The following is a 12464-nucleotide window of genomic DNA, read 5'->3' on the forward strand; positions in this document are numbered from 1 at the left end:
TGGCTTAAACTCATGCTGGGTGCATGTGCATGAATGCCCAAGATCTCGAGAGGAGAATGGAGGAGGGATTGTGGCATGGCCATCCCCCCGGGGAGGGGGTGATTTTTCGCTTTCTGTCTCTCTCTCTCTGGCAAGCGTACATGCCCTACAGCAAAAACTTCTCCAAAACACAACAACAACCAACAAAAGGATAAATTTAGATTCCCTGCCCAGTTATCTGCAGCTGTAATCAATCATTGTTCACATTTTTTGGTTTTCTCCAAGAATTGAATACTATGTGGTTCTCAAGGTGTATTGCTGACCCAGACTCATTATTATTACCTGAAGACTTTGAAGACTTGCAAATTCTTGACTGTACCCCAGACCTACTAATAAGAAATTCTGGGTTTAAGTCCCAGGAATCTGTCTGTAAAAAAAAACCTTTTAGCCCCAGCTGCAGTGGCTCAAGAGGTAGGCTACCAGTGTGCAAGTCTGAGGTCACATGGGAGGCTTTGGTTTGGGCCCTGAACCAACCTAAAGCAGTTGGGCACAGTAGTGCGCCACCATGATCCTAGTTGAGAGGCGGGTTGGAGACCACGGTGACACCCTGTCAAAAATTTCTCTACTTCTTGGGGACCAACAGGTGGCATGGTGGTTAAGGTGCTGGACACTCCCACATGGCCAACCAGGGTTCGAGTCCTGAATCTGGTGGCTTGCTTTCTCACTTCCTCTCTCTCTCACTCTCACCCTCTCTCTGGTCAAATTTAAAATATCAATGAATGAATAAATAAAATAAATAATTATTTTTAAAAAATAATATTCCTCTCCTTCTGTTCTCTCTCTTCTTCCTCTCTCTCTCTCCTTTCCTCTATCCCTCCTTCTCTCTTTTACTTCCTCTTCTTGATCTCTCTCTCTCTCTTTCTCATTAAAAAAAAGAAAAGAAAAGTAAAGAAGGAAAGAGCCTTGCGGGTGATTCTCACCTACCCAAGTTTGAGAACCACCCAAGTGAACCATCTCAACCTGAATCTTGAAACTCTAGTTTAGGATCAGAAACCTTTAGGCTACTTTTCTCACCCGCCACATCTTCCATGTATCAATTCTTTAAATTATAGTTTTCTGTTTAACCATTTTAAAGTTCATCTTCTCACAGTTACTTGTTTCTAAATTAAATATCAGAGATTTTACACAGCTCTGAGGCTCCTTGGCTTCTCAGGCTTGATATCACTATCTTTTTCAAGTGGCAGCCGTTTGCTAATTCAGTTTTTCATTTAAACTGCAGAGATAATTCCCCAGAACATATTAGCTAAGATCTCCTTAAAAGTTTCCCTTTCCTTTGTAGAAAAGGTTGATATCATAATTCATTGGAACTCAGAAGTGTGAATCTCTGTGACTATTTTTAATCAAGAATGAATATTTTTCTTTCTTAAAAGAAGAGCTTTATTGCTTTCATCAGTTACCTCACTGTAGATAAATCCTGGTTAAATTATAACTTTATGCACGTAATCCTCTCATTACTCTCCTTTGTTTAGAAATATAAATTTTGAAACAACAGGACATCTTTTCCTTTCTAGACAAAGAAAGAAAATTGCAATAAATGCAAAACCAGGTTTTCACCTTCGATTGTCATCAAGCATAGGGGCCTATGAGTAGTTGCTTCTAAAAGTACATTGTATGTATTAAACTTTAATTTTGAAGATAATTATAAAATCCTATTTATATTTGTTATGACACAACCACTGATTCCTGTGATTCCAATCCACTTGATCTTTATTTTCAGTAGCTTATTTTAAAATGGCTTATATTTCAAAGTCTTCAGAGTAAATGATTATATAAACTAAACTGTATGTAAAGATAAACTTGTGAAGATAAGTCATCTGTTTTCACAAGTCTGTGACGACTAGCTAATGGGGAGAACTACAAAGAAAGTGAAATTCAGAGGCCGATCAAGCAAACTGAACCTGTTTTAGAAGTGGCTTCTCCTGACTGCCTGCCGCCCCACCCTGTCTAGTAGGTAAAGATCCTTTTAAAGACATGAGGGTTCCTAAGGGCTGAAGAATGCATGTCTATCCAAATTTTCAAGCAGCGTGAAGCTATTGTCCCAGGAAAAAGTCCAGTTTGTGTCTGTAGTCAGGTCTACCAGAGAGGCTGTGGGCTGAGTAACTGACAAGCCTGGGACTTCAGATGTTTCCCTGAAGCAGAGACGTCCAGTTTCCACAGAGCTGTGATTTTATAACACAGATCGGATTCATCTATTTGTTTAGCTAATGCCATTTTCCCCTTAGTGGACTAAAAGGATTGAATCAATAGTTCTTTAACTTCTGGAAAAACTTTCAATAAGCAGCTTGTAGTTGAGAGCAAATCAGTAATTAGGAAAGTAGAAATGACACCAATGCAGTTTTACTTAAGTTAAATTTAGAAGGGGTTGCATAATTATTTTTTCTATTTACGGCTAACGTGTAGCATGAATCTATACACTGTAGACTTTGAGAGGAAGGATGTTTATTTTAAAGAATAGTTTTTATTAAACTTTGCAAGCAGAAAAAACATGGTTTCTTATTTTTAAAATTCTGTAAATGGTTCATTCATATAAGTTCTACTTATTTTTTCTCAGAGATTCACATTGTGATAGTCTCTATGTCAATGGCAACTGTTCATGTGTTTAACATGATAAAACATTTAGGTTTTTCACTTATAAATAGTAAAATAGGACTTTATACTCTGTCTTCAATGAAGAGATTCTTACATTATTTCACTTTTAATGTCTTGGTTTCAGAGGTTTTTAGCATGGTCTTTTACTATTTCTGAAGTACCTGTTAATCTCCAGGAATAATTTAAATAATGTGATTAACAATAGTATGAACATTTGTATAACTGTAGGTTTACCTAATTTCTTTTTTACTGACCACCCTGATTCTTTTTAGAACTAGTCAATCTGCAGAGCAGTCCTGACACTTTCACAGAGAGCATTTGAATGCAGCTGTGTCAAGACAGTAGTTGTTAGCACGTACCAAAATGTTACTACGAGTGCAGATCTCTTGATCTGGAATCTTTGATCCTGATCTTGTCTTTGAAAATAGGTACCTTAAATTTATTTGTACTTTATGAACCACTCGGAATATTTCCCTTTGAAACATCTAATCAGTCTCAGATCTATTTCTATTTTGGATTAGTTTACTGTAGTTTTACTACACAAAGTGAAAACTATTGGGTCAATATGCAAAGTGATAAATACAAATTTATTGATCAAGGCATTGTTTATAGTGGCAGAAGATAAGCTATCTAAATGTCTTTCAACAGGAAACCAGTTAAACTTTGGTATTCTGTACAATGGCATACCATGCAGCCGTTAAAGAGGTAATGCATCTCTCTGTATTGAAATTGATTATGGTCAGAAATAACACTGAAGGGGCAAACAGCAAGATCCGTGGTAGTACGTCAGAGAGTTCTCTGAAGGGATACTCAGATACACACACACGAAATAACAACAACTATTGCCTCTTAGAACAACAGAGGGTGGAGTTAGGTAGTTGAAGGCTAGGAACACTTTGTTTTCTTTTTAACTTTTAATGTACCCTCTGTATGTATTACTTCCATTTTAAAATTACTTTAAAGAATTATTGATTAGAAAAGCACGTATAGCTAAATCTGAAAATTGCAAAATAAGTCAGTACTGTTGGGTCATCAGGAAAGTAATGATGCCTTTTTGCATAGAAAAATATGTCATGACTTTTCCGATGACCTAATATATATTTTACTATAATGTTCATATGTAACATTCACTTTAAAAAAAACATGATTGAAATTTTAAGCATTGATTTCATAGTAGAAAACTTTGGTGGTATTGTAGACTCTGGTTGTGTAGAAGTGATTCTTCTTTTAATAGTTTGTCTTTTTTTTTTTTCAGTAAATTTATCCTAGGAAAATGATTTCTCATATTGAATGGAAATTCTTTTTGAAGCAAAATATTCTTCAACACTGTGATACTTTGACTTACCTGTTTTTAAAATTCTTGCTTTTTTCCCTTAAATTGGATTCATGGGATGGCAGGTGGCATGGTGGTTGAGGGTGCTGGATTCCCACATGACTGACCACAGTGCAATCCTGGACCGGGCGGCTTACTTTCTTCCTTTCCCTTTCTCTCTCTCTGACCCTCTCTGGTCAAATTAAAAAAATAATAGTAACAAATGGAATTAAATAAATAAATAATTCTTTTTTAAAAAATCGTATTTATAGTTTGTCCTCCTAAAATTAGAGCCATCAATAGTTCTGATTGAGGTTTTTGTAAGAATAGCAGTTTGGTTCTTGTGTGTTTCTTAAAAATTATTTTAAGAAAAGTAAGTTTATATCATTAAAATATTAGAGAAAGTACTATTTACTATGTCTAATCCTATTTTAATTACTCCTCAGGTTTTTAGACACTCAGATCGTCTCAGATTTTCAGACATTCTTAAATTACTTATATTTGCTTTATGAAGTAAGTTGTATGCAGTTCAAATATAGGAAATAACTCTTGCAAAGAAATGCTTGATATTCAGAATTTGGAACAATTGGTTGGCTAGGAAAACATTAATGAACATCACAGGCCGACTTGCCTTCATAGGAATGAGTTTAAAACTACTACTTTTCCTTTGTAAATGGAAAAAGAACCTCTAATTGTCCTATATTTATAGCAACCATATGTCCCAGAATTTCCAGGATAGTTCCCAGTTTTATATTCTCCATTTCCTTTGTAGACCATGCATCTTGATTTTTAGTTGAGAAAATTGGTTTGTTTTTTTAATATCAGAAATACAGTTCTTTGGGATTGCTTTTTACTAGTATATTTTGGGACCAGCAGTAAGCATAATGGCTATGTCGCTCGACTCCCATGTAGCTGGCCGCGGTTCAAGTCCCGGACCCGGTGGCTTAAACTCATGCTGGGCGCGTGTGCATGTGTGCCCAAGATCCTGAGAGGAGAATGGAGGAGAAGGGATTGTGGCATGGCCATCTCCCCGGGGGGTGATTTCTCGCTTTCTCTCTCTCTGTCTCTCTCTGTCTTTCTGGAGAGCACAAGCACCCTATAGCAAAAACCTCTCCAAAAAAAATAAAATAGTATATTTTTAAATGTTTTCTTTATTTTCATTATGATTTAAGTTTTCTATAAGGCATGTGTACTCACCAGAGAGAGAGAGAGAACTAGAGCAAGCCACCAGATCCAGGACTCAAACTGTGGTTGGCCATATGGGTATCTAATACCTTAACCACCGTGCCACCTGCTGGCCCAGGATCATTTTGTTTTATGTAGTATTTAAAAACTCATTTTAGATAATTCATTTTAAAGAAGGAAGATAGGATATAGCAAGAAATTTTTTAAATATATATTTTATATACCAGGGATAGTTGGAACAAGGAAGTTCTCACTAAGTAGGATTTTTATTCTATGCTTTTAGTCACAAAAATAATCAATTAACAAGGGATATGGAGCCATGGAAACAGGTTACCTCTTAGGGTTATGAGATAGGACAGATTTTCTTTCAGTCTTGAGACTGAAGTTGTAGAGATTTATAGATTAAGAAGGTCTAAGAAGGAGCACAATAAGTATATGAAAAATGTGAACATTGTTGGCATCAGAGAAATGCAAATGAAACCACATTGACACACCATCTTGTACCTACTAAGAGAGCTATAGCAGAAAAAGAAGGAAGGAACGAAAGGTAGGAGCTATAGCAGCTAGATGGTGGCAAGGATAGGGAGAAATTAAAACTTCATTGATAGTGTTGATAGAAATGAAAAATGAAATAGCCACTTTAGAAAACAAGTAGTTCTGGCAGTTCTTACCTTATGACCCAGCAATTCCACTTTTAGGTGTAGGAGCAATGAAAACATGTTGGCACAAAGACTTGTTTTCAGATGTTCATAACAGCATTGTATACAGTGGTGAATGGAGCCTGACTCTCATATGACTGACTATGGTTCAAATCCTGGCCCCTGTGAAGGGAAAAGCACGCTGGGCACATGTGCCTATGTGCCTAAATGGAGGAAAAGGGATTGTGGCATGACCATGCCCCGTTGGGAAGTAATTTCTCCTTCTCCCTGTCTCTCCTCTGTCTCTGGTGGGCTTGCACACTTTCTAACAAGGAATAAAAGAAGAAGAAGAAGAAGAAGAAGAAGAAGAAGAAGAAGAAGAAGAAGAAGAAGAAGAAGAAGAAGAAGAAGAAGAAGAAGAAGAAGAAGAAGAAGAAGAAGAAGAAGAAGAAGAAGAAGAAGAAGAAGAAGAAGAAGAAGAAGAAGAAGAAGAAGAAGAAGAAGAAGAAGAAGAAGAAGAAGAAGAAGAAGAAGAAGAAGAAGAAGAAGAAGAAGAAGAAGAAGAAGAAAAAGTGGTTGGTGATTGCCTAGGACTAAAGGAAGTAGGGGAAGTGAGAAGTGATTACTTATGGGTATGAGTTTTATTTTTGATGTGATGAAAATGTTATAAAATTTATTGTATTTTCAATTTTGTGTAAGTACTAAAAAACAATGAATTGTAGATGGTAAGTGAGTAAATTATATGATACGTGAATTATATTTTTTTCAGAGAGGTTTTCGCTATAGGGCGCATGCACTCACCAGAAAGACAGAGAGCGAAAGAGAGACAGAAAGCAAGAAATCAGCCCCCAGGGGGGGATGGCCACACCACAATCCCTTCTCCTCCATTCTCCTCTCCGGATCTTGGGCACGCACGCACACGTGGATGGTATGAATTTAAGCCACCATGGGACTCAAACCGCGGTCAGCTACATGGGAGTCCAGCGACATAGCCATTACACCAGCTGCTGGTCCCTGTGAATTATATCTTGATAAAAGTTGCTATTAAAAAAAAGAAGCAGGAGGGTCTTTTCATATTAGTCCAGGCATTCTGCCTTATACCTTTAATAGCAATGGTTCTCAACTAGTTATGATTTTGCCACCCAGGGAACCTTTGACAATGTCAGAGACATTTTTGGTTGTCACAGCTAGAGGAGGGGTTCTGCTCACATGCGTTCAGTAGGGGCCAGGAATGTTGCTTACCATCCTTCAATGCACAAGACAGTCTCTAGAGCAAAGACATGATCTGGATCGAACTGTCAAGTTGAGCAGCTCTATTCTATGCTTGCATCACCCTAGCAATAACTGATGCAGAGGGACCCTGGGATGCAAACCCAGAGCCTTCTCATAAAACCCCAGAATCACCAACTGTGTTACTCCTGAGCTACTGCATATGTTTTAAATCCTTATTGCACTGATAAAAATGTTTATACAAATAATAATTTGCCTTGTAAAAGAATGAGAAGTTTATGGTTTATTTGTTTTATTTTCTTTTACTTCTCCCCCAACACCCCCACATATGCCATTTTTGGTGTTTTTGGTCCTCCTTTTAGACCTGAATTTCTGTCCAATGCCATTTACCGTCAGCTTGAAGAACTAACTTCTAGCTTATCTTGCAGTGCTGGTCTGCTGAAGACAAAATTATCTCAACTTCATTTATCTGAAATCTTTATTTTGCTTTTATTTTGATGGGTGTTTTTTGCAAGATACAGAATTCTAGCTACTTTTTCATCGTTCAGCACTTATTCTGTTGTCCTCTGGCCTTCATTGTTTCCAATGAGGTCAGCCATTCTTTCTTTTTCTCCTCTATGTAATGTATTGTTCTTATCTGGCTGCTTTCAAGATTTTTCTGTTTTGCTTTTTGCTTTTATCATTTTTTCTTAATTGCTAGAGAATATGTGCACTTGCCAGAGACAGAAAGATGAAGAGAGGAAGAAAGCATCCCCTCAGTGGCTGTGGTCACACCACACTCCCTTCTCTTTCATGTCTTCATCCTGTTGGGATTTTGAGCATGCATACATGTGATCTTGGAGAGTTTTCAAGGCGCTGGGGGCCAGGATTCAAACCATGCAGGATTTCAGCCACAGTCGGCCATATGGAATCTGATTTCTTTGGTCACTGGCCACTTGGCTAACCCAAGGATCTGCATTGAACAATGTCGTGCCTACCTGTGTTTCCTTTGTATGTACCCTACATCAGTTCATGGAGTTCATTGACTGTCCAAGCTTGTTTTTCCAAATTTGGAAAAATTTTACTTGCCTATTTTCAAATATTGGGTAGTCAGAAAAGTCATATCATATTTTTCTGTGTTTTTTTTAAATGAAAAAATGCATTATGACTTTTCTGATGACCCAGTCATTTTCTGAACTATTCCTCCTCCTCTCACCTTGAAAATGTCCACCTGAAAATTTTCTAGAAATCCTCTTTATTTTTTATTTACTTATTGTTATTGTTAGTGATTTTTTTTTTCTATAGGATGCACGCACTGGCTAGAGAAATGGAGAGAGAAGGTGACAAGTCACCCCCCCGGGGGGATGGTCATGCTGTAATCCCTTCTCCATTCTCCTCGTGGGCTTTTGGGCATGCAATCACAGGCACCTGGCATGCGTTTCAGGCTTCCGGGTTCAGAACCTGAATTGCAGTTCACTATGTAGGAGTCCAGTACCTTAACCACTGTGCCACTGGCTGTACCCCAAATTCTCCTTATTTTTTATATTGGATAAATTCTAGTGATATATCTTCAAGTTCATGGAAACTTTCTCTTGTCATTATAATCATGTATTAAGCTAATCCACTGATTTTTATCTCGTGTATTGTATTTTTTAGTTCTAAAATAAGTATGTATTGATTTTTTTTTTTTTTGAGAGATTTTCACTGTAGGGCGCGTGCGCTCGCCAGACAGACAGAGAGAGACATAGAGACAGAAAACGAGAAATCACCCCCCAGGAGGGATGGTCACGCTGCAATCCCTTCTCCTCCATTCTCCTCTCGGGATCTTGGGCACGCACGCACATGCGCCCGGCGTGAGTTTTAAGCCACCGGGTCCGGGACACGAACCATGGTCGACTACATGGGAGTCCAGTGACATAGCCATTACGCTAACTGCTGGTTCCCAGTATGTATTGATTTTTATAGTTTCTGTTTCACTACTGAGATTCCCCATCTGTTTATTCATTATGACCTCAGTTTCCTTTTAAGACCTTAAGCATCTTTATAATAGCTGCTTTCGGGTCGGCAGGTGGCGTGGTGGCTAAAAGGTGCTGGATTCCCACATGGCCGACCACAGTTCGAGTCCTGGACCTGGCGTCTTGCTTTCTCTCTCTCTCTCTCCCTCTGTCCCTCTCTGGTCAAATTGAAATAATCAAATTAATAGATAAAGTTAAAAATAAAATAATTCTTTAAAAAAAAAATAGCTGCTTTCATTTTTCTGTTTGTTCATTCCAAGATCTTGGTAATGTTGTGGTTGGTTTCTCTTCATTACTTTTTTCTTGATAATGGGGGATATTTTTCTATTCCTTTGTATATTTATGGATTTTTTAAATTATATACTGAACAATGTATGTAATATATAATAGAAATGATAACTTTTGCTGTCTTTTCCTGGAGAGTGTTCATTTTTGTTCTAGCAAGTTAATTCATCTGAATTCTAAATGCTACCTCCTCTTTGGTGAACTTCCATTGAAATCCATGCTCCGTCCTTTCCGCCTTCCAGCTGTTGTCCTTCACTTGTGCAGTTAAAAGATAAACTAGGGATTTGGATAAAGTTTATATATAGATTTAGAGGGACTATTTTGGTTTTTTCTTTTCTAGATTATTACCCCTTACTTTACAGTTATGCTGTCATCCCCAAACAAGGTCTCCTGATTCCTCACACCAATAATATTACATGTTTCTACTCTAGTTCTAAACATTCCCTATCAATGTGGACTGTGGACTACCAGTAAAAAGCCATATAAATAGGAATCCTAGTGTAGGTCCTTCTTTTAAATATTGACTCCCCTCCAGTTCCTGCTTGGTTTGGTCATTGTTTGTGCTTTCAAGTAGTCATTTTTATATTTTGTTGGAGTATATAATTATTATCTGCAGAGTTGGGATTAATCTAAAAATGACACTAGTCTGTCATTACCAGAAATTGCACTGCATTACTTTTTTGTTGTTTTGCTGTTTGTTTTTAGATTGTAAAGAGACTTTACCCAGCATGATGTACACTTCAGTCCAGCTCAGTTGAGAATACTCTACACATTGTCATCAGTAGATAATAAACCGTATCTATGTCTCACAAATGTCTCATCTATTTTTTCCCAAAATTTCCTTTCCTATACTCTTCCCCTCCCACATTCTCCTTCCACTTCTCTAGTGTCCATAACAATTTTTAATACTTTTATGTCCTCCAGTCTTTCAGTCTCTACCATAGAGTGCAGACAGTCAGTATGGTATATGTTAAGTGGAGACATACTATGTCTCTCTTTTATAGCCTGACTTGCTTCACTCAGTACCAAACCTTTCATATTCCTCCACTTTCTGTCAAATTCCAGGACCTTTTTTATGGCTGAATAGTATTCCATGTAGTATATGTGCCACACTTTTTCAAAACTTTCCTCAGTTTGTGGACATTTGGGTTGGTTCCATATCTTAGCAATTGTGAATAATGCTGCAATGAATATAATTGTGCAAGTGCTTTTCTGACTGAGCGTTCTCCCGTTCTTTGAGTAGATACTCAGGAGTAGAAATGCTGAATAACATGGTAGTTCTATTTGAAGGTCTTTGAGGAACTTCCATATTGTTCTCCACAGTGGTTGGACCAATTTACATTCCCACCAACAATGTAGGAGTATTCCCCTTTAACCACATCCCCTCTAGCACTTATCATTTTTCTTTTTTTTTTTTTAATCTTCACTATTCTGATTGGGGTTAGGTGGTATCTCATTGTGGTTTTGATTTGCATCTTCCTTTTGATGAGGGATGTTGAGCATTTTTTCATATACTTTTTGGCTGTTTGTATGTCTTCTTTAGAGAGTTGTTTATTCAGCTCATTTTCCCATCTTTTAATTGGGTTAATCATTTTCTCCCAGGTAAGCCACTTGAGTTCCCTGTGTATTCAGTCCCTTATCTGAGACACAGCTAACAAAAATTCTCTCCCATTCTGAGGGCTGTCGATTCACACTAATTACGGTGTCTTTCACAGTGCAGAAACTTCTTAATCTCATGTAATCCCACCTGTCTATTTTTGGGATTATTGCCTGTGCTTTGGGGATCTTGCGTAAAAGAAGTCTTTGCCTACTCCAGTGTCTCCCATTTTTGTTTTTGTTTTTTAGAGAGATTTTTTGCTATAGAATGTGTGTGTTTACCGGGGAGACAGAGAGAGACAGAGAGACAGAAAGTGAGAAATCACCCCCTGAGATGATGGCCATGCCACAACCTGGGACCCTAGGCATGCATGTATGTGAGTTTTAAGCCACTGGGTCCAGGACTTGAACCATGGTCGACTACCTTGGAGTTCAGCAACGTAACCATTATGCTATCTGCTAGTCCTGCACTACATTACTCTTAATTTTCTGTTGATTTTCCATTGATGCTGAAAAGATTAACAAAAAAATTCTACATTATCTATGGACGATGGCAATATCGCATCAAAAAAATCTTCTATAGAAATTGAGCTTATTACTAATCTTATTTTTTTTCTTCTTTCTTTTACAGACAAGAGATGATTTCCTAGGTCAAGTGGATGTTCCTCTTTATCCATTGCCGGTTGGTATAGGTGTCCATAATTTTGCCTTCTGTGTTTATTCTCTTTGACTTAGTGGATATTTATATATACAAATATAGTTATTATAAATATTTGATATATAAAATGTATACTATTTTTATTTCTAGAGCATATTACTTTCTGAAAACTCATCTCAATCTTCCACTTCTAGTTTCCCTTTTAAGATTGTCTTACATGACTCCCAGTAAGACATAAAGAGTTACTTAAGTTTATTGTCATCACGAAAGCATTATTTAAAGAAGATCAGTTTGAAAATATTCTACTAAATAAATAAAATGGGAGCAACCTGTGCTCACTAAAGAAAACTAAGTTACTTTACTGCAGTATAAATAAGAAACACACAAACTCTGTCAATAAGCAGTGGAGGAAAGCAGATTTAGGAAACATTTCAGATGAAAACATTATTTTACAAGTATTTGACATAGAAGTTGACAAAAAATAAAGAAAAAGTAAAGGTAATATCTCATCAAAAATCTTGGGTTAATCATTTTCTTCCAGGTAAGCCATTGAACTTGGAAGATTAGGGTGGTGTTTTAAGTAGAAGAGGGAGGAGGAAAAGTCATTTTGTTTTCAAATATAAGAAATTCATTTTTGGACATGGAGTTTTCATACAATGTAAATACTTTTTTTTGGAGGGGGGAAGTTTTTGCTATAGAGTGTGTGCATTTGCCAGAAAGAAAGAGACAAAGAGAGAAAACAAGAAATCACCTCCCCGGGGGGGATAGCCACACAGCAATCCCTTCTCCATTCTCCTCTTAGGATCTTAGGCACACACGCACATGCGCCCAGCATGAGTTTAAGCCACTGGGTCTGGGACTCGAACTACAGTCGACTACATGGGAGTCCAGCAACATAGCCATTACACCAAGTGCTGGTCCTGTAAATACTATATTAA

At 37.3% G+C, this 12464-nt stretch overlaps 1 protein-coding gene across 6 annotated transcripts in view; it reads left to right on the top strand.

The window, feature by feature from the left end:
- Positions 1 to 12464, top strand: part of NEDD4 (NEDD4 E3 ubiquitin protein ligase) — a 166440-nt gene that overhangs the window by 94609 nt on the left and 59367 nt on the right. For 4 of the 6 annotated variants that reach the window (XM_006163286.3, XM_006163282.3, XM_027766253.1 and 1 more), the window contains one exon: positions 11500 to 11550. The exons of the other annotated variants lie outside the window; for them this stretch is intronic. In XM_006163286.3, coding sequence (XP_006163348.1) covers positions 11500 to 11550 — 51 coding nt within the window. The remainder of the gene's footprint in view (positions 1 to 11499; positions 11551 to 12464) is intronic. 6 annotated transcript variants of the gene reach the window in all.

This window comes from Tupaia chinensis, unplaced genomic scaffold (genome assembly GCF_000334495.1).
Source record: "Tupaia chinensis unplaced genomic scaffold, TupChi_1.0 Scaffold141943_1, whole genome shotgun sequence".
Lineage (NCBI taxonomy): Eukaryota > Metazoa > Chordata > Mammalia > Scandentia > Tupaiidae > Tupaia > Tupaia belangeri.